At 37.3% G+C, this 23,089-nt stretch overlaps 1 protein-coding gene across 4 annotated transcripts in view; it reads right to left on the bottom strand.

Moving 5' to 3' along the window:
* VPS13B (vacuolar protein sorting 13 homolog B) overlaps positions 1-23,089 on the bottom strand; it is a 495,255-nt gene that overhangs the window by 175,299 nt on the left and 296,867 nt on the right. For all 4 annotated transcript variants that reach the window (XM_020785369.3, XM_020785367.3, XM_020785370.3 and 1 more), the window contains exon 34: positions 2,818-3,511. In XM_020785369.3, the coding sequence (XP_020641028.3) occupies positions 2,818-3,511 (694 nt within the window). The remainder of the gene's footprint in view (positions 1-2,817; positions 3,512-23,089) is intronic.

The following is a 23,089-nucleotide window of genomic DNA, read 5'->3' as shown; positions in this document are numbered from 1 at the left end:
GCCTAAATATTTACTTTTTCACTAAATTACTTTTTAAAGACTATAGTTCCCAGAATCCCTAGCCACTGACCATGTTGGCTGGGAGATTCTGGGTGCTAAGGTTCAAAGTTATATATTTTCCAACTCTGCACCAGATAAGAAATGGGTTTTCTTCCCCAAGAATATGCATGTAGGCATTGCATATATTAGCTTCCCTCTGAGATGCTTCCTTGCTGGCTTTATTCCCTGTCAGCATTACAGAGTGAATTTGCTATTACCTTCCCCTACCTTTTTAAAGAAAATACAACTATACCCCATAAATTATTAAGAGATGACCCATCAGGATGAATTGTAGAAACCATCCTGAATATTGATGATGCTAACTGAATCAAATGGTTTAAATTAAGGTGTGCTGGGTTTCTAATTCCGTATTTGTTGGGAGTAAATATGTGCTAATATCCTTGAAATGTGTGTGGTGAAATCTAAAACTAAAACTAAAATAAAATTACCAAACTTGACGCTGACAGTGAAATGACCATACGGTATTACTCATGAATGATGGAATTATGGGTTTGACCACATTCTCTTGAAAGCATGAGGCAATTAAAATGTTACGAAGCCACATCATGGTTTATTTTGTTAATGACACATACCTATTTATTTTCTAAATAATTATTGCAAGGTTAGGTCAGGATTGGTCGTTGTGCTGTCCTTTGAAGATGCCGGCCACAGAGACTGGCAAAACGTTAGGAAGAACAACCTTCATAACACGGCCAAAGAGCCCGAAAAACCCACAACAACCATCAGATCCCGGCCGTGAAAGCCTTCGCAAATATATTGTTAGGTCAGGACTTAGAAAGTCTTTTAGGGGACGGGGGGATGACAACTGTCAAAATTGCACAGTGGGTATGTTGGCTGGGGAATCTGGAAGTTGTAATGTAAAACATAATTTTTCCTTCAGACATGCTAAAAAGAAATTAGTGAATGGGCGCAGCTCATTGTGGGCTTCTCACAATAGGCCCCTGTGTGAACACAGTGTTGAACTAGACAGACCTTTGGTTTGATCCAGCAAGGGTTTTCTTATGTTATTATAAACTAGTACTACCTAAGCAAACATGATGTTACAGATAGAGCGTTGGACTAGAGCTCAGGAGACTAAGAGTCACATCCCTGCTCAGCCATGGAAACTCACTTGGTGCTCCCGATAGGAAATTACCCCTTGAGCATTTCACACACCTTGAAAATTTTGTTAGAAGCAATTTGGCAGCAATAATATATATACGTTCCAATAGCTTTTTTAGTTATTTGATAAATTACCACCACTTACTTGAAGTTGTGAATGTTTTAAAACTTAGAACACATAAATAACTGATTGACAAATATAAAAGTGTTTCAAACTTTAAGGACTAAGTCTCACTTTCAGTCCCAACCAGACTTGATGTACTGAGTCAACTGGACCTGCATTCCCATTCATGCACTGTGTCTGTTCTAATCAGAACTAATGATTGGCTTTTCCTCTAAAACGTTAGGTGGAAACTACAACATATGGAAATTGAGAATAAAAGACTGGTCTATTGATATGCCTGCTGCATTCCTTGTAATAGTGCAAAGAAGGATATAGACAAGAGCACACAGAAGAGAGAGAATGCTGGGGCTGCTGGTCTATACAAGATCGATAAGACACAAGACAGATAAGTACATACCCGTAAATCTCTTAAGTGATTTGCAATAGAGTTGTCCAGAATTTGGACTCTCAATTGTTCAGAATAGTAACAAGAAAAACAACACCTTTAGTTAAGTTACTGAAATAAAGACATACTCAGGTGACCAGGGATCTATTACTATATAGAAGGGCAGTCAGCTCCATTATGTTTTGGTCAACACAGATTCCTGGTCTCAAAACTATTTGAATATGTGGCCATCATCCCATCAGTTATGCCTTCAAGTGTAACACAACTGGCACAACTTTTGGAAGTGAATTGCCTCAAGTTAGGAAGTCAGCATAGGCATCTGGTTGGTAGAGATAATGTTTACAATGACTTCTTAACTTGAGGCAATTCCTTTTAAAAAGTTATACCCTTGGCATTGAGCTGGCATAAAATCACAGGAGGCTTTCAGCACTGTGTCTTTTTGCAACAGGTTGATAGATCTCAGGATTCTAGTAAACAAAAAACCTCACTAAGTTTGAGATCTGCCCTCCTATGATATAGAATAGAGGAAGGCAACATGTAAGCTCATGTGCAGACTCTTAGGAGCATTCTGCACTCCCCAGGACATCTGGGCTGCCATTCCTTCCACATACCCCAAAGAGGCTTTGCAGTTTTTTAAAAAAAAGGTTTTGCTCAGAAAGTCCACTTATATCCTATATAAGGCATGGAAGGCAATTTTGCCATGTTTTCATGAGCCCCTTGCCCCAGGATTAGTTAGCAAAAACCCATCCTGGCAAATTTTACAAAAACAATTTAAAATAATTTTTAAAATTAAATATGCACATTAGTTTCTTTGGTTATCTCTTTCCCTCCTTAGGTCTGCCATCTTCTGAATGTGGCCCTTGGGGTTTCAGCAAATCAAAAAAGTAGCCCCCAGCCCTGCTGAAATTGTCCACTCTTGGTTTAAGAGCAAACCAGACACTATCCAGGTAAGCATTCAAACCAATAAACAGGCAGGCAAGCTGGAAAGTAAATAGACAGTCAAACTAAGAATCAAGTAAGTCTGTAAACAGTTTCTTCTTCCAATATTAGTTGCTTAGGCTGAGAACAAATAATATTACCATTTTTCTTTTTCTTTGTGTGTGAAAAAAGGAGAATTGGGTAGTGGGCACACTATAAAAGATCTTACCTGTACACTTGTAGTCTGAAGCTACACCCTTGAGCACTGCATCGAACACAGATATTTCCATTCTTTGTTTTCTGTGATGACAGCTTAAGATCAGAGAAGGCTGGGATATGACAAGGTGCAAAAATGGCTCTAACTGCAAGTTGCCAGTTCCTCTGCGCCCAGGTTGTCGAACAACTGTTATACCCAAAGCTTGCCTAGCAGATGATCTTGTGGAAGCATGTAGACTTTCCAGGGATAAAAGACCTGTCTTTTTACTAGAAGGTGAAGTACTGTTGCCATTCAGGAGATCCTCTGCAGTTACTGATGAAATGCCTGCTGTGACAGTTCTCTTGGAATCATGATCAACCCTTTCTGGAAAATTTAATGTACTTTTGCTAGTTTTCTCGCCATCTCTCTCATTTTCCACTGATTTTGACTTAGGTAAACTGCTGGATGAATATGTCATAAAGGAGATTTGGCTTGCTGTAATAAAAATGTCAAATGGAATAAAATTCAGGTTCTTCACAATAGAAGACTGTCGGGAGGGACGGGCAATGCGGTGGTGACTGGTGCCACTGTGTTGTTCTATTTGGACTATCCTGATTTTAACACTGTCACTTCCAATGCCACTATCTTGGGCTCCACTGTAACGTGAAGATGTTTCAACGGTACCTCCATCAGATGTGTCCATTTTTTTCTGCTCCTGTTTGGAAACCTAGGAAGGAAAATATTACATTAACTTAAAACAGCCACATCCTAAATATTTCCATTTCAGCTACAAACAATTGCCCTATAAACATAAGGTCAAGAGTGAGAGATAATTCTGTGAAGAAAACCTGCCAAATTAAACTTTAAAAATGGGAGTCGCTCATGAAAACTCAGGAAGTGCTTCTCTGTTGTAGGGAAAAGATTATTCATATATAATTACATGCTGGAAAAAATGTTGCAGGGGGAAAACATGTCTTACAGAGTCAATGTTACTTTAATCAGTGCTATAGTTCACATGCTGTAGTCCATTCAGAGAATGTTAATAATAAAACTTTTTAAAGATGAATAAAGGAATTTTAAATGATTAATGATCTGCCTTTTCAGGAATGATTGGCCAAAACAGAATTGGAGAAAAACCATGCATATAAGGCAACAGCACAACAGTTGTACCTCTGATTGGCTCCTTTTCATATGGTTGGTTATGCAATGGGTTGTGTGCCTGTTTTGCAGCTTTTACAAGATCAAGTGCATGAAGGTGAACATGCTGCAGATAAGGAAATTCATATCTGATCATCTTTCCACAAGTATGTAAATAAAGAGGATTCTGGCCAATGAGATTTAAGTAGAAATTCATTTTACCAAAGCTTCAATATGGCACCATTTTGGAACACTTGAGGAAAGTGTAAAAGTAGCTTGCACTGTAAAAATCATAATTAACTGTCAGAAGTAAGGGTGGCTTCTTGATCAGGACAGGAGGGGTGCTTCATGCCAAAATTTCAGGAAAGTTCACCTGGTTCATCAGGCCGTGCCTTAGTAATACATGTTCTAGTTACATCTAGCTCCAGCTATTCCAAGGCACTGTGCCAGTTATATTGGCTGTCTATTGGTTTCTGGGCCAAGTTTAAGTGCATTAAAATATAAAAAAATTCACAGACAATGTTCTGTGGACTAAGACCAGATCTAAAGGACCATTAGCACACATAAGAGTCTGCTTGAGCTGAAGACCAGCATTTGGCCCATTGATAAAAGTCGCAGGCAAGCCCTATAGGGCATCTGATCTGCATCTCAAGTTGGAGGAGGGCTTAAATAGTGGGGGTTGTTTAGAGGCAAATTTGTGCAGAGGATTAGTATGAACAGGAGAGAGTTTGCTGATCTTTAGGAAGCTTCTGAGACATATTAATTCTAGTTTGTATTAGATTAGTTTTAATGTATTGTACTTTTAACTACCCTTTCATGGATTGCTGCCTTGTTGTGGCAAAGGGGCTTGAGTAATTCAGAGGAGCTATGGGCTATGCCGTGCAGGGACACCCAAGACGGACAGGTCATAGTGGAGAGTACTGACTAAACACAATCCACCTGAAGCAGGAACTGGCAAGCCACTCCAGTATCTTTGCCAAGAAAAGTCCATTGACAGAAACAAAAGGCTAAAAGATATGACATTGGAAGATGAGCCCCTCAGGTTGGAAGGCGTCCAACATGCTAGTGAGGAAGAGCAGAGGACAAGTAGCTCCAGAGCTAATGAAGTGGTTGGGCCAAAGCCGAAAGGGTGCTCAGCTGCAGACGTGTGTGGAAGTGAAATGAAAGTCTGATGCTGTAAAGAAAAATACAGTGGTGCCTCGCTTAACGATTTTAATTGGTTCCCCCAAAAATATTGCTATGGAAAAACATTGCTAAGCGAAACACGTTTTCCCATAGAGATGCATTGAAAACCGGATAATCCGTTCCAATAGGAACGGATTGCCGTCCTTAAGCAAAAATCGCCATAGGAAACATCGCTAAGTGATACAATGTTTCCCCCATTGGAATGTATTGAAGCCTATTCAATGCATTTCAATGGTTTTGCGATGTCCGTTTTCGCTATTTTTAAAGTGTCTTAAAATGTTCAAAAACTGATTTAAATGCTTGGAATTGTTAGTGCACCTTGTAAAACGTGTGCAACTTAATCTGGCTTTGTTCTGAGGTCTTTGTTAATTTTTGGTGAATTTTATTCTCCCCCATTGAAAGGCTGGACTGGAGGAATCCCAAGCCGGAATTAAGATTGCAAGAAGAAATATCAACAACCTCCGATATGCAGATGATACCACTCTGATAGCAGAAAGTGAGGAGGAATTAAGGAACCTTGTAATGAGGGTGAAAGAGGAGAGTGAAAAAAACGGTCTGAAGCTCAACATCAAAAAAACTAAGATCATGGCCACTGGTCCCATTACCTCAATATTTGCCCACTTGAATCCTTCTCCTGTTTCTAAAATTACTATTTCTACTACACTGATTACTGTGACCATGCCAATCAGCAATATTTAACCACGGGACAACTTCTAGATTAGTCTGCATGAATGCTGAGTCCTAAATTTATTATGGAGACTTTGCACTGCCAGTTAATGAAAGAGAAATATTATTTTCACTCAACTGCCTGATAACACTTATTTTCTATTTCTGCATACTACATGTTCTAAAAATGTAGTATGCAACACAGAATCTCAGTTTTCTTGACTGGGATTTGAAGCCCAAATTTATCTTGAGTTTTGTACTCTATTTTTGCTTTCATATTGCCAATTTGGAGGGTCAAATCTATAAAACCAAATAATACATGAATAAAAACATAAAAAACAGTAGATAGGCAACTGAAGAGAAACCTTGACAGTGCCATCAATTCTGAGTCATCATAAGTCACCATTGCCTCCAGGAACAGCCAGGTTTGAGCTCATATGGCCTTCTAAGGAGAGCCAGTTCCATGGTTAGAAGCAAACCGGCCGGTATTGCCTCTTGCTGTTCCAATCTAGCCCACAAGTAATGCCTCTAGGAAAGAATTTCCAGCAGATATAGAGGACTGTGGCAAAACAGAGTCCTTGCAATCTGTTACAGATGCTCCTGGAGGATATATATCTTTACATGTCACTTAGCCAGGTACTGAGTTAGGATTTGCAGCTATTAACTTTAAAAGGCAAGCTTGGTAATAAATCTGGGCATCAGCTGAAGAGCCTTTTATACTGGTGAACAATTCCAAATGCAAGAACTCTAAAAACATTCCTTGCTTTGTTATGGAAGAAATAGGTCAATATTTTAAGGATGTCAAAACCACCAATATCAGCTTCCTGATAGCAAATGTAATGGTAACATTTATCACTGAGCTGCATTTATATCAGTTCACTTACTCTTTACATAACCCATTTAAAATGAACAATAAAAGTTTTCTTTAATTAGCTACTGGTGTGCATTAACATGATCATGATTAAACCATAAAAACCAACTGTACATTACTCAGGTCCCCTATCACATATGTTTCGAATTATTTTAGTTGAAAATGTACTTTGAGTCCCTTTTAAAAGTTCGACCTTCTGCTTTCAGAGAATTAAATGCATATTACTGCAGTGTAGAAGATAATGTTTCAGACCTCCAGGCATATATTAAACACACTGGCAGCACATTAGACAAAATGCTTTACTTATTAGATACTTCCCATTCTAAACAGTGTCATCAAAGGCTAAAAACAAAATCCATATAAAAGCTGCACAATGCTTCCACACAGAACCTGTGCCAAAATCCCTGTACTTTCCAACTAATGAGGAAAGGATGTGCACTCTTAACATATGAATGTAAGATTTTCCAAGCATTTACTTTAGGAAACAGTGGTATTGATTCCATATGGCTTATGTTAAATGAAACTGTATTGGTAAAATAACCTTTAAGATATCTGGCATGATAGCCATAATTAAACAGTATTCAAAGGAATAAAACAAAAGGGAATGTGGTTTCACAATGGCTAATTAAAATAAAATGAAAAAACACAGTATGTCATCTATCAAGATAAACTGTTATTTTTTTTAAAAAAAGATTTAAAAATACTGATAAAATATACTTTCCAGATAAAAATCTGAAAGTACTGGGAAAATATTTGTGGCTTAAAAATGGATAGTTTGGCGAAGAACTATAGTACAGTACAGGACTTGGAAGTTTTTTTTTTATGCTGAAAGAATAATTTTAAATCCCTGAGCATAACCAGATGGGCCTTTAAAATCAGAGGAATTCTACACTTTCTCTGAGAAAATGAATTCCAACATGAAAAAAGTGTTCAATCGCTGAAAAATGTCAAGTTGATAGTTAACTCATTAGATTGCTTCAGTGCATTTTCCCCTTCCATTCACGTCATAGCAGCCCCCACAAAAAAAGGTGATGAAAGCTATGCTAGTAGGTAGGGAACTCGGGTAAATTCTTCCTTGTCATGTGTTGAGATAACTGACTTTACTAGCTTAACCCTTTGAATTCAAAACCATTTGGAAAAGACAGAGAGATAAGGGTAGATAAGGGTGTGCAGTAGATGTCCAGTGCACACTGTTGCTGGGTATCCTAAAACACTAAGATAAATATGTTCAAGTGGTTTTTATTATTAGGGCCAGAATGCGGCATGAATTATATTGTGAGTTTAGGCAGCTATATTATCCTAACAGCATAAAGGACTTGCATTCCAATATATACACTGGAAAACAACGATCTTATGAGAAAACATATTTTTCCAACTTCCAAGCAAAACAAGAAAATACAAGGCAAGCAAGCCAACAAATTGTTCACATGCGATCCTGGATTCATAAGCCTCTTCACAAGTAAATGCCACAATTTTCAAGACTGACAACCATGTAACATTTCAATGTAGCAGTATCAGGTTACTGTAAATTTGCAAACAAGAAATAGCCAAATGGGTAAAGGGGGAGGGTTGTGTTATGGACCTTACAGTGGAAGTAAGAGCAAAGTGACATACCATTTCCTGTTAGTTATTCAGTTATAAGAATAACTCAGAAACTGAAGCAATATGCACAAGAAATTCTGGTACAATAGTATTTGCTGATGCAGATTGAATTTCCTCTTTGTTATAGGTTTTTCCTAAGTTGGAATCAACTTAACAGAACATAATAATTAGTATAATAAATTACTCTGCTAAATACAGTATTGTTACTTAACTCATAGAAATATTCTGGGTTCAAGCAACATTTTGAGGACCCACCATAAACTTGCAATATGCCTCCCAATCCCCTCAAAACACTATAGATTATGGTGGTGCACATAAACAGCGCCTAGAGCCATTATCAAATCTATTGACAGCCTTAATTTGGATATTTAAATTTTACGGGAGCTTGGTAAAGATTGTTCCAGCAGACTGCAAAATGGGTATAAGAAAAAAAAACCAACCCAAAATCCCTGGGTTTAAAATGCTAGCGGGAAACTCACTCTGAATGGCTAGAGAGAGTTTTATTTTATTTTATTTTATTTTATTTTAATTAAGGAGTTATGTAGGGCCTGAACAGTGCTGCAAAACATGTCAAGATTGCTTTGCATGCCCTAAACTAAAGAGTGCAGGGGATTTAAAAACATTTTTAAAAAGGTTTTTTAAGTGTATAATATGACGGGAGTGCTGGGGAGTGCAGATTGGCCCTGAGGGGCTGAATATTACCTATCCCTGCTCTAAATCCTTCTCATCTCATAATAAAGTCTTATGAATCATAGAATAAAGTTTTCCATTCCAATCTTAAAATTTCTACATTTTCTAAATTATTTTTTTAAAAAACATGGCCTATATTTGTATCATATATTCGTATATATCCATACTTTTTGCTTTCTTTGATGGCCCGATATGATGCCCAAGGAACTGCCTCCTTTTGAAAAACTGCCCATTCTTATAGAAGCACCACATACTCCAAGAAGTGGTTGTACCAAAACCAACACAAAGCAGGGTAAAGCAAAACAAACCGGGGGGGGGGATTGCTGAGACTGGGTAATATGCTATTAAAGCGAAGGCTAAAGTGTTTGCAACCACAGCATGTTAACACTGGACATGCTTTGTTATAGGCCAGGGATGGCGATCCTATGGCACGCGTGCCACAGTTGGCACGCAAAGCCCTTTCTTCTGGCACACAACAAACCTTCTGAAGTGGCTGCAGCTGGGATTCCCCCCCCCCCAGGCAATCACTACAGAAACAGGGGCAGCAAGTTGCCCCATACCCATTCTGGCAAATCAGGTTTGATTTAATCTAGCACTCACTTGTTTGTCTTTTTTTCTGATCCATAGTATGAGTAAAGCTCCCCTCCAATGCCACATTTTTAATGAATTGATTTTTCCTCATCAGCTTTCTTCACTGTCAAGCTTTAACATCTGCATACAATAGTTGGGAAATACTACAGTATGTCTTGGCCTTGATCTCTAGTGACACATCCTCACACTCCAGGATCTCTACCATTCTCTTCATATTGGCACTTCTAAGTGTCAATCTACTTCTGGTATCTTGACTGCATTCTCCATTTTGACTAATGAATCAAACTATAGAAAATCTGTAACAATTTCTTTACTGTCAACATAAAAGTCATGCAGTTCTTCAGTAGACCTTTCTTCGTCTTTGAATGTTCAACTGCTTTGGAATTTTTTTTCTTTAATCTCCATTAGTAGTTATTTCCAAGTCACTGCTATTTTCTGTGAACAATATATCATCCCCAGATCTTTTCCCCTCAAACTGTCACTCTTTCATCTTAATTTATTCCACCTTTTTGTATGTTATATTCTCAATAGAGATTGACCGGGGCTGAGGAGAGATAAAATATACTCTTGTCAGACACCTTTGCAAATTGGAAACAATTTCTTTTCTCTATATTCTGTTTTAAGAGTAGCTACTTGTCCAGTGTTTATAACAGGACAGTTAAATGTTGTGGCACACTACTTTGCATTACAAAAATCCATACTCCTATGATCCACACAAAGTACAAATTAATTTTTCCCCAAAATTCTTTGGTATATTACAGTAGCCAACGTATATCTGCAATGCAATCTCTACTACCTCTTCCTTGTTTTTATCCAGTTTGAACATCTGAGAGCAGAAATAGAGCTTATTCATTCATTCATTCATTCATTCATTCATTCATTCATTCATTCATTCATTCATTCATTCATTCATTCATTTAATAAATACCCCGCCTATCTGGTCATTGCAACCACTCTAGGCAGCTTCCAGACAAATAAAGAATAACATATACATAACCAAAATAAAAATTATAAAAAAATAAACAGATTCTTCAAGATGGAAAGATAACAAAAGATAAGTGAAGAAAAAAGAATTAAGTATTAACTGGAGGGAAGGCCTTCTTAAACATCCAGGTTTTTAGTTGGGTCTTATGCATTATCTGTTTCCAGTTATATAGTCTATTCGGTTTCCATGTTGGCCATCTAGTGACATCTACAAGTATGGCTGTTAGGTTTCCAGAAGCATGTGTTTGTAATAAACAAATGGCTGGCTTTATAGAATTCTGTGGATTTCCCACCTGCTTCATTTTTAACTCCAAGGCCTAATTCTCCAACAATCGCATTTCCTTGCCTTCTTTGGGTGTGTGTAGAATTAACTTGAGTACCAGTCTGAATCCAATCCTGTGTTGTATTATTTCCTACTTCTGTACTACACCCCCCCATGATTATTAGCACAATCTATTTTGATTTCATTCATAATTATCAGCACAACTTATTTTGGTATGCAGTCATTTTCCTCATGGCTATTTCCACAAAAGCTTAATATTTATTTATTTATTTATTTATTTATTTATTTATTTATTTATTTATTTATTTATTTATTTATTTATTTATTTATTTATTTATTTATTTATTTATTTATTTATTTACAATATTTTTTAGCCGCACCATTGCCAGTGGCTTCTGGCCCCTTCTTCATCACCTGGAATTCAAGCTCAGCCTAGAATGATGGTTAAGTTCCTAGCACTTCCATGAAATCTGATTGCTAATATTCAGTCAGACTTGTATTATAGTCCCTACTTGAGTTTTGTCTCTTTTCACTATTAGAGACACATCCTTTCTTCTGAGTTTGTTATCCAAATGAAAAATGTTCCATTCCCACTGACTTTTGTTTGCTCACCCCAAGGCTTAAAATGTTTAGATGTTCCATTCCAGGCTTACATTTTTTTCATTTAGATTATGTCATCACAATGTTTTCAGATAGAAATATTCAGAAGCGGTTTGGCATTGCTTTCTGTACAGTACTACCAAGAGTTAGCTTGAATATCTCTGCTGTTTTCTATAAAAGATGCACCTCCAGCATCACTTTCCATTATTGCTGCTGCCCACTAGCTGCTTTTCTACACTGAAATTATGAATTCTCTAACTGAGGCAACTGTTAAGGCCTGAAGAGGATGAACGTACCTTAGTGTAGTGTTTCACGATTGACCACTACACCTTGGGTGACCCTCCTAGAAATCTAGACTCTTAATAAAGTCCAACTACTGGATTATATTGGTCTCAGCTTCCCTGATACAGTTATACCCTCTCACCATGTTAAGATACACATCCAAGAGAGGGACAGACAAATATATGAGACAATGATTCTCATTATTTTTATTATTGTTTCCTCAGCTTCAACATAACACAGTTTAAGACACTATTCTAATTCTTTGACCTGTTTGATATAGAGTTTGGTGTTACTGGAATAGAAATTCTCATCTAATAATCATTTATCTGACAGTAAATTATTTAAACCTATGCAATCAACAGTAATACAACCATCATATGAGCCCACTGACATAAATTCAGATTCTTTGTTCTTCAAAGAGATACTGCTATAGCCTATGCTAAAGGTATCATAACTGAATTTACTATAATCCAAGGCTCAGTTTAATTTGTCTCATTTGGTAACACAAGGTTTGATCCAAGCTAGTATTCAGCAGAATTACACCCACATTCAAAGAAGTTAGGGAGCTGATATCTACTATTGCTTTCTTCTCCCTGCAATTGTTTGTGCCCCTTTCCTTTCCTTTCCTTTCCTTTCCTTTCCAAAGATACTCTGGAGGGCTGTCTCCTGTCCCCAAGAATGACAGTATGCTCATCTGTAATTTAATTTTTGAGTCACATATATGCCTGCAAAGAAAAGTGTTTTGGGATTTACTGGATTTACATAGATTCTATAACCTGTATATTTCATGGGTGGAGCTTTAGCTCTCTCCATAGTTACTTTCAGAAAAGCATAGGCTCACGTCAAGGCAAGACCTCCAGCTGGGTTTGCGTGATGACATTGATGTCCACCTGAAGGACTACTGTTACAAATCTTTTTGGAACTTGGTGCAATCATACCTAAGAAACAGTAGCAAGCAGATTATTTCAAGATATATCATCCCAAGAGCTCTGACCGCCAACATAGTCACGAGGCTTCATGTTCTATATGTCATATAAGACATACAGTATTATAGCACAGCTCCACATCAAAGCTTGGGGAGAGATCACGTGGAACCAATAATTGAAATTGTACTTACAGTTCAAATCTGAGGTGGTGCAGCAAAAGTCTTAGGACTTTGGTATCTGAAGAGGTGCCTCAGAGAAGCACTGCCCTGTATTATACCAAGGAGAGGAACACACTGCAAAGAGATGTGAGAGATGACCTCTCTGCTGTCCCACCTCGGATGTGGAATGCTCCCCCACTGGAGATTCAGTTGGTGTAGATGTTAACTTCATTTTAATGCCAAACAAAAGCATGGCATTTCACCAAACCTTTTAAGTTTAAGGCCATTGGTTTGAGTAGGAGTCTTATTATAAGCACTCATTTTTAAAATGGTTTAAAATGTGTTGAATGGTTTTAAATTTGTTGTTGTTTTACCTCACCCTGAGATCTCATGAGGTAAATAAATGAGCAGATAATACCATAGATGTACAAGTGAAAAAGACACGCCTTTAAAATGCAACTGTAGAAGTAACTCAGGTGTCACAGAGAGGCTAGAGAGAGACCAGAGATGGCCTGGTAAAACGGAGCACAGCTTTATAACATGAGACAGCAGTTCACCAAAGGCAACCTGAAAGCAAAGGAGCACTTTTCATACATCAAAAGCAATGAAAAGAGTTCTAATCTCAAAAGCTCTCCAAATGATAGCCGGTTGACAACAGGAAGGCAGGGAACCCGGCTGAAGGTAAATGAACGGCTGATTACTGATAAATGGCTAAAAGCAAGCTGTTTGTTTGCTTGCTAAGCTGACCAGTGCATCCATCATTGTTCTCTGAATATTTGGTTGGTATGTGCGTGGTTATAAATCAAAGCGAGCAGATGGATACATGTTCATACAGGCACAAAAGAATTGCCTTAACTGAAAATCATATTTGAATCCCAGTTATGTATCCTCTGCTACTTCTCTGCACTGCTTATACATTCTTCCATGCATTTTTTTTAAGAAAACGTGAAATAAATGTCTTATACTGTACAGTTTATTTTTCTGCAGTCACTACAAGTTTTGGCATTTTCCTATTTGGCCAATAGAATAAAGGTTGATCTCAGGCAGATTTCAGGAATGGCTCGTTTTCAGTAGACTAGACTGAACAGAGTATATAAAACATGCAAGTTGTCACCTTCTGTTAGCTTAATACTCTTGTGAGAACATCATCCCAAGTTTTGGGTTTTGGTTGTTTGTTATCTGTATCTCATTTAACATTTCTGTGCTTCCAGTCCTGTACCAGCATCTGCTACAATAAGTTCGCTGTCTGTTATTCTGAAACAGTTCTTCAATGTACTCACTCCATGCTATGATTAAACCGTCAACCTCATATAATTGGGTTCTTTTTAAGGAGAAAGGCAGATTAAAAATACTTTAAATAAATAAATGAATAATAAGTGAATTGTCATTATGCACCAGTAGTTGGCATTATTGTTGTCTTCATATAACTGCTATGTCCTTGACCTTTTTAGAAGATCCACAACACTTGTTAAAAGTGTTGCAAATCTTTTCTGGACTTTTTGTTCCCGTACATTGTTCAGAACATAACCAATTTTGCTTTGGATGTTATTGTGTAAATTTCCTTACTGATGTTCCTTTTATTTTTCAGTTTCCACCTCTCTTCCATTACTTCTAATATCTCTTTGGTTGTCCATTCCCTTTTTTTTCAGTTTTTATTTTAATTATTTTGAGTCTGGGTTATTCAAGTTCCACTTTTGTCTCCACAGGAGAGTCAAGAGACAATCAATTAGAACATCAAAATAATAAAGCCTTGGGAGTATTTAATCCCAAAACTTACTGCCAGATCACCAGCGACAGGATTGGGACCACCGGCAGTGATCCTGCAGTGATTTTCAGCTATTAATGTCTTTCCCCCATCCCAAAGTGCTCCTGGAGCCTTGGGACCTAAAATGGGGAGATAGGAAATTTTGATTGACTTACATTAAATTCTTTTGGTGCCATCTGATGACATCATCAGCTTCCACCAGCATATGCCAACTGGATTTTGGCCACTGCTTGTTCTTAGTATGTTACTTCTACGCTACATTGGCCTGACTTAAAAACTTTTCAAAATTTAAGCTGTGCTTGATATTTCTCATTCAGTTTTTGGCATTTTGCAGGGTGGGGAATGAGGGCAAAATTAAGGGGTTTGTGAAAGAGGTTTGGAAATGCCAGAGAATGCCAACAGAAATTCTGACAGAGGAGCTGTGTGCTGATCTTACCAAGTGTAAAAGGCCAGGTGACGTTATTATCACCATACTGCTCTAAATAATTGCTCTGATTGCAGAAGCTCAGCTTAATTAAGCTTGGTTACTAAATGGATTGGAGACTACCAGGGAATGTCTGTGATCTCTAGGTATGACTGTGAAAAATCTTGCCTGAAATTCTGGAAAACTGTGCTACACAAAGCTGACAATACTGGGCTACACATATCAATGGACTCACTCAGTAAAAAGCAGATATCTGCCCTTTTCTTATACTTATAAATCTGCAAACTCCTCAAATAACATGGGGTGTTTTAAAAAGGAAAAAGAAATGGAGATAAAGCACTTATGTCATTCTAAATACTCTAAAAGTTGCAATTCATAGTTAATTTTTTTAAAAAAAGAATAAACTAGGTGATTTTTATTTACACTGGCATTACTTAAGTCATGAAAGCTAAATCATAGTTAATCTGGTGATATATCTTTTATGACACTTTTGTTTCCACACTTCCTTTCCTGTAATGCCTATTGATCTTTGACTCAATGTAATTTTACACTGAGTAAGCTGCAAAACAGACGTGACAACAATTTTACAAATGAAGGCAACATCCAAATGGGGATTCTTATGTAAACAGAAACTATAGAGACTGAAGATTTCCAAAGTTTTAAAAAGGCATATAACCATTCCCCACAATTTCCAGACTTCTCAGGCTCCCCCCACTCCCCGAATGCACACCTGAGTGCAGTGAGGGGGTTTGAGTGCTTCAGAGAAGCCGAGAAGTATGCCACAAACAATGGCAGTGACAGTCTAGCCAACTTTTGTTAGTACTGTGCAGGTGACAATGACAAACCTCTGCTGAAAATACTTTACCTTAAAAGCCCTATGATCTGACAGTCCAAAACGAAACAAGACATAGTCCTGGAATATGAGACTCCTAGGTCAAAAGCAGACCATCAGCTACTGGGGAAGAGCAAAGGACAATGAATAGTGCTGTCACTAATGATACAACTCGATTAAGACTTAAAAGACTTACACAGAGGTGAAAGGAAAGTCTGATGCTATACTACATAGAGAAGAAGAAAATGGAATGTAAGACTAACCAAAATAAACAGGAAACTATAAAGCACGAAATGGAATTTCAATACTTTGGATGAATGAACTAAAGTGGACTGGAATAGGACATTTTCAGTCAAAAAATACAAAGTGCTTTACTCTGCAAACAGGAAACTCAGAAGAAATTGAATGGATATAATACTGAAGCAAGATGTAACACAGGCAGTTAGGGCTGTAATGCAAACTCTGAGTAAAGAATATCAATCAAGCTTCTTGGGAAACCTAGCAACATACAGTGGTGCCTCGCTTAATGAGCGCACCGTACAACGACGAAATCGTATAGCGATCCCTTTTTTGGGATTGCTAATGCGATCGCTCAACGACGTTTAGATAGGGCGAAACTCGCTTTGCGAAGATCGGCAAGCGTTTCGCTTACCGATCTTCGCAAAACGAAGCCCCGACGATCAGCTGTTTGGCGGACAAAATGGCCGCCGGAAGCCCCAAAATGGCCGCGTGCAGCGTTTTTGCGCCCTCCCCTCGCTTAACGAGGGCGCGAAAATGGCTGCCAGCCATAGGAAACTTCACTGAACGGTGAGTAAAGGAGCCTTTTGGAATGCATTAAACGATGTTTAATGCGTTCCAATGGCTTTCCCTGTCCCGTTCAGCGATGTTTCGCTATAGCGAAGGTTAATCCGGAACGGATTAACCTTGCTATACGAGGCACCACTGTAGTCATAATTCAAGTTTATGGTTGAACTACAGAGGTTGAAGAAATAAAAAGCTTTAATGATCATACACACACACAAAAAAGACATGCCAACAACAATAGGTGAATAAAACACAAAAGTATGAAACAAGGCAAATGTTGTTGGAGAAGTTGGTCTATGGATCAGAAATGAAGCAAGAGAATGATTCATAGAAGTTTGTGAGGCCAACAACCTGCTTATTGCAAATTCATGCTTCAGGCAAATTAACATCAGCAGATAACTAATACAGTGGTGCCCCGCTATACGCTTACCCTGCATGACGTCGAAATTGCTTAACGATGACATTTTTGCAATCGCTATTGTGATCGCAAAACGATGGTTCCTATGGGGGGAAATGTGCATTACGTTGATTAGAAGCCTGCTTCGCGAACTGTTTGTTCGCTATATGATGATTTTTTTTCTGGCTCTGCAAAATGGCTTCCCTCCTTTCTCAAAATGGCTGCTTTCCGGAGGGAAGCTTCACATTATAGTGATTTTGAACAGCTGACCGACGGTTCTCTATGGGCAATCTTCGCTGGATGATGAGGTATTTCCCCCGTTGGAACACATTGACCGGTTTTCAATGGATTCCAATGGGTTTTTTTTGTTTTCGCTTCACGACGATATCACTTAACAGCTATTTTCCTGGAACGGATTATCGTCGTCAAGCGGGGCACCACTGTACAGAAATCAAACAGTCTAAGTAATTGAAAGGAAGAGATGAAGGAGCTGCATTCTGTCAGCAAAAACAAGACCAGGAGCAGATTGTGGTGCTGACTATGAATAACTAATATCAAAAACTAGAGTAAACCTGAAAAACAACACTGCAAGACTCATATTGCCAAATATAATGTAAATAGCATTACTGATAAATTCAAAGTCCACATGAAAAACAAATTTGCATTACTAAACTCAACTGACTGTGAATCAAAAAGACCACTCCAATAGTAAGCTTAGATGGATGATGGAAGAAATACTTAAAATTGTAAAGGACAGGCAAGAAGGAAAAGGTGACAGAAGTAGAATCCTGAATGCCACTTTTCAGCAACTATCATGTAGAGACAAAGAAATCTATTACAATGATCAGTGTAAAGAAACAGAAACACACATATACACAAACATACACGGGGTAGACTGAGGACAAGATATATTTTTCAGACAATCTAAGAAATCAAATAGAAATTTAAACAGAAATTAGGAATGCTGAAAGACCATATTTAGCTGCAGGATGGAGACAAGCCATCTAGTAAGGAGCACGTACAGATGAACAAGCCTTGTGGAATAATTTTTGCTATGTTCGCTTGTCTTATTATTTTACATTTATTGAATCCATATCCTGCCTTTCATTCAGAGAGTAAAGGAATGCTCTACCACCTACATTTTCTCCTCATAAATACCCATGAAGGAGGTTAAGCTGAGAATAACCGCCTCAAGGTTATACAGTGGGCATCATGCCTGCTTCGGGATTTTGGCAATACTTTCACAAACTGAATCTCACCATAATACACTGTCAGTTTTAAAAGAGTATTACTTTATAGCTAAATAAATTTAACAATATAATATAAAATATATAAATTTGAATAACTGTAATTATATTTCACAAATAATGCACATTCATATTAAGGATATAAATATTAACATACATATGCTTACTGTTTTCCAAAAGCTGTTTTTATAACATGACAGCATTCTGTTAGAGTAGGGAGAAATATAAATGCTTTTGTGGAAAAAATAGCTGTAATATAATATTTGTATGCTTTGCAGCAGAAAACAAAATCAAAGTCTAAAAGTAATTATTTGAAATGTAAACAATTAAAATGGAACACAATCCACTTTGCTAACAAGCTAGGCTTCTGATAACTTAGTAGCATTTATTTAAGCTACAGATGGGGCATAACACAAAGGTCTGCCACATTTTATCCAATATTTTGATAGACTTTGATAGAGACTGGCTGACATTCTCTTTTAACCACTATATTTAGGTTAGACAGAGACAAAAGATATACAATCTGAACAACAAAGAGGTCTGTTTCAGATGACCAAATAACATATACCTTAAAATGTGGACTAAGACCAAGCCAGCACTTAACACTGAAGTTAAAATTGCTTCATCTGTAAAAGCTTGTATTTTAAACACATCGATAAATAAATAAATAAATAAATAATAACAATAACAATAACAATAACAATACTACTAATACTAATACTAATACTAATACTAATACTACTACTACTACTACTACTACTACTACTACTACTACTACTACTAATAATAATAATAATAATAATAATAATAATAATAATAATAATAATAATAATAATAATAATAATAATAATAATAATAATATAGATTAAGTCTAAAAAACTATGTAAACATTTACTTTGACTAAAGTACATTATTTGTTACACACACATGGTCATGACCCAGCATGCCTGAGTTTCATCCCAGTGGGCTCAGGTAGTCAGCTCAAGGGTGTCTCAGGCTTCTATCCTTCTAAGGTCATTAAATTAAGTTCCCAGGTTGCTGGAGCAGGGATGTGTAGCCTGCATAATTAAATGTTACCCTGCCAGAGAGAGCTTTGAGCACAATGGGGCAGTATACAAGCAGTACACTTTAAGCTGCTTGGGATACTGTGGATGGGAGCTAGCATATACAGTATGACCAGCTCATTGCATAGAACAGCTACTTTCTGGAGGTAATTTTGTGTACCTTCCACATGATGGCTACATACTGAAAAGGAATTCTAGCTAATATATTGTACCGAATTTTTCGCAGAATTTCTTTCTTTGCGAGGAAGTCGAGGTCAAAGGCAGGGATCAAAGTGCTTTGATTCCTGCTTTCACCCTCCACTTTCTTGCAAAGAAAGTGCTTTTCCCCTCCACTTTCTTCAGAAAAAAGTGGAGGTGAAAAACAGGATTGATCAAAGTGATTCATCAAAGCAATTCCTGCTTCCCCCTCCACTTTCTTCGCAAGTGGAGGGGGAAAGCACTTTCCTCCAATAAAGTGCTTTCTTGCGAGGAAAGTAGAGGAGGAAAGCACTTTCTTATGAGGAAAGTGGAGGGGGAAAACACTTTCTTTGCAAGGAAGCACTTTCTTGCGAGGAAAGTGCTTTCCCTCTCCACTTTCTTCTGAAGAACATGGAGGGGAAAAGCAGGAATCATCAAAGTGATTCATCAAAGTGATTTCTGCTTTTCCCCCACTTTCTACTGAGGAAAGTGCTTTCCCCCTCCACTTTAGGAATCGCTTTGATGATTCCTGCTTTTCCCCTCCACTTTCTACAGACCCCCAAGACCCATCACAGCACAGAAACATAACATCCCCAGCCTAAAACCATGGTGCAAAAACACACAGAACAGTTTTTGAAAAGCAGAGAGCAGCACTTTACCTTACCTACCAGGCAGTCCCAAGCCTCCCTGCGAACACACACAAGCTCATTGAGAAGCAGAAGCCAGGCAGTCCCTCTTCGATCACACTCACTCTAACCGTCGGGGCGAAAGAGCTACAAAGAAGCAGCCTCTTTCGCCACATACAGTTAGCAATTTGAATTTCCCGCCTTTTTCCCCTGCCCTTTTCTGTTTGTAAGTGGAAGCTCTGGTCGCAAGTAGAAGCAAAATTTTGCGGCCGCAGCTTGTCGTAAATCAAAGTGGTCATAAGTAGGGACGTTCATAAGTGCAGGCACCACTGTACACAGAAATCAGAAAAGGGAGAAATCATTATAGGTTTACAATGGGATGGCTTATTTTTAATACACTGCAGAAACATTCAGCAAGTAACATGGTAATTCTTGAATTACACTTCAACCACTGCCACCACCTGCTTTTACATAGCTGCTAAAAGTGTTTTTCTCTCTCTTTCTTTTCCTTTTTTGAGAGGGGTGGATTTCGAATTTTATTAATGAATTGGCAACTTTTACTGTTCATACTATGTTATTTTAATGTTTTATTTTTATTTGTCTTTTTTTAAAAAATTGAGTTTCTGTAAACCAACACAGAAATTTACTGAAAGGTGGGTTATAAATTCCCTAACCCAAACGATGGAATAAACAAGCAAGCAAAAACTGCTGTGTAGTTTTTCTGAATTGGAACATTTGAGTGGTCAAATGAGTAGCTGTGGATCTGATATAATTCTGTTCACTTGGCAACTTGGTGCAGCACCAGAAAATTGGCTTGGTCAATGATACAAAAAAAAAATCTTACAAACAACACAGTGAAAATACTGTTCATTCAACTGTAGTAACTGGAGGAATGTAATTGTGATATTCTCAAGCCTCTAAACAAGGAGCTCAATTTCCGCACAAGTGGATGCAACTACAGGGCTGAATACTTGAATTAGTGTAGTGTGAAGTGTGGAGAGGTACAGTGTGTGTGTGGGGAAGTAAAGTAGGAGAAAAAAAGAGAGCATGTCGGTGGGTGAGTGGAACGAATTGGTTCCTAACTTAGGCAAGCCATGTACATTCACTAGTAAATAAACAAAGAAAATGATGAGTAATCACATGAGAGAATTAAAGTAGGGAAACAAGGTTCAACAGAACATCAAAGATGTTGAAGAAAGAGAAAAGTATGACTACCACCCCTTTGTATATATGAAAATAAGAACTTATTCATACTAACTGGAACAGAGTTCTTGTGGATGCAACATACAGTATTTAAGTAACCACTGGCCTTTGTATTTCAAAAAGAAGGGCAGCTGTTTTTTGTTTTGGCTTTTTTGCCCTACACCTTTAGTGCAACTTGAGATTTTTAAGTCTGGGTAACAGCACAATACCATTTTCAATTATTTACAAACTGCAAACTTCAAATTTTCATTGGTTCCTGCTAAAAATGTTTGCTTCAATTCCAGCCTGATACAGAGTTCCAACTAATTCAAAAGTTTGCTCATTTCTTTGTAGTTTTATAAAGAGAAAACCTGATGACAAAGTGAACAAAATGTGAGATTTATGCTTGTTTATAAGGTAACTTGTTAGAGATTCTAGCACAGAAAACATGCCTGCTTTCCTCATTAGCATTCTGTCTAGAAATATTTATTCAGTGAAGTGGTACACCAGAGTATTTTAAATGTTTCTTAGTTATGTTAAGCAATGCAGCATTAATGTTTGCACAGCAAATTTTAACATAACAAAACTGTGAGGTCTTTCTTACATTAATTGAAACTAAACAATCCCACAGAAGCCCTGATGTTCTTAAATACTTTAATCTTAGTGACAGATAAACACAAAAAAGTACAGCTTTAAAGAGAATGGCTATGTTAGGGAAGCAAATTCAACCAAAATAAAAAACTTCATATAAAATAAGATCTGAGAATTGTAACAGGAGGTAGCAAACAAAATCCAGAACGCTACTCTTATATAAAATAACATTTGTTCCTTAGCACCTACATAGATGAAAGGGCAACAATTTTTGGCCTTAATTATGTGGTCCATCTCTAGCCTTCTACACAGAATGTTTTTCAATCTTTTAAAAATAAACATTTAATTTACTCTGTGCCATTGGTTTAAAAAGTGCACTTATAATATTCCTTACATATAGTTCTTTTGGAAGTGGGTTTAATTTGATGACTACTTGATATTTGTGAATAAAGTAATTACTGCTTCTAAATCCACCTAGCCAAGGCTGCCTTGATACACTGAACTTCTTTGCCCACATTTTTAAACAAGTTTGCTGTTCAATTACTGTAATATAACTGTAGATTTTGACTTTATTCTTTTGTAAAACAATGTTGTAAAATAATATGCCAAGCAAATATGTAAAATCTGGAAGCAGATTATATTGAATACGAATGGATAAGGGCAACTACAGTTTCTATATAGTACATGTCATGGTTTAGGTTAAACAACTCAACATGAGAACTAAATAAAACCTGTAAGTGATTCTGCAGCATAATTCCTTAATACAAACAAAAGCGTTCTGGACTCCTTGTAAACAATTCTTTTCTTAATATTAACATTTGATTTCTAATAATGATCTGTTGTGGAGTCCTAGATTTTCCTTCATTTTTCCCTATGTTTACAACCTGGTGCTATATTTGCAGATTTATGTCTCTTCTCCATTGATCATTATTTAGTCAAACCATATAAATTTAGCTTCAAAACCCATGATCATAAATCAGGCTCAATCTAGTAATATTTTTGTTGTTTCTCTTTGAACTTTCAATGTGTAGACCCTTCAAAGGGCTCTGCTGGAGGAGGTGTTTGCAGCTCAGATCACAGAAGATGGCTTTCCTCTGCTATTGCGAGAAATATGAGGGAGCTTCTAATGGGAAGAGGAAAACATATAGCAAGAGGAACACATTTTGGCTCCTTATTTTGCTGTTAATTCCTCAGAAACGAGGAAAAAACATTACTTTGAGG

Source organism: Pogona vitticeps, chromosome 4 (genome assembly GCF_051106095.1).
Source record: "Pogona vitticeps strain Pit_001003342236 chromosome 4, PviZW2.1, whole genome shotgun sequence".
In the NCBI taxonomy this organism is placed as follows: Eukaryota; Metazoa; Chordata; class Lepidosauria; order Squamata; family Agamidae; genus Pogona; species Pogona vitticeps.
Note: the sequence above shows the minus strand (reverse complement) of the source record. Positions and strands in the feature narration are given on the sequence as shown.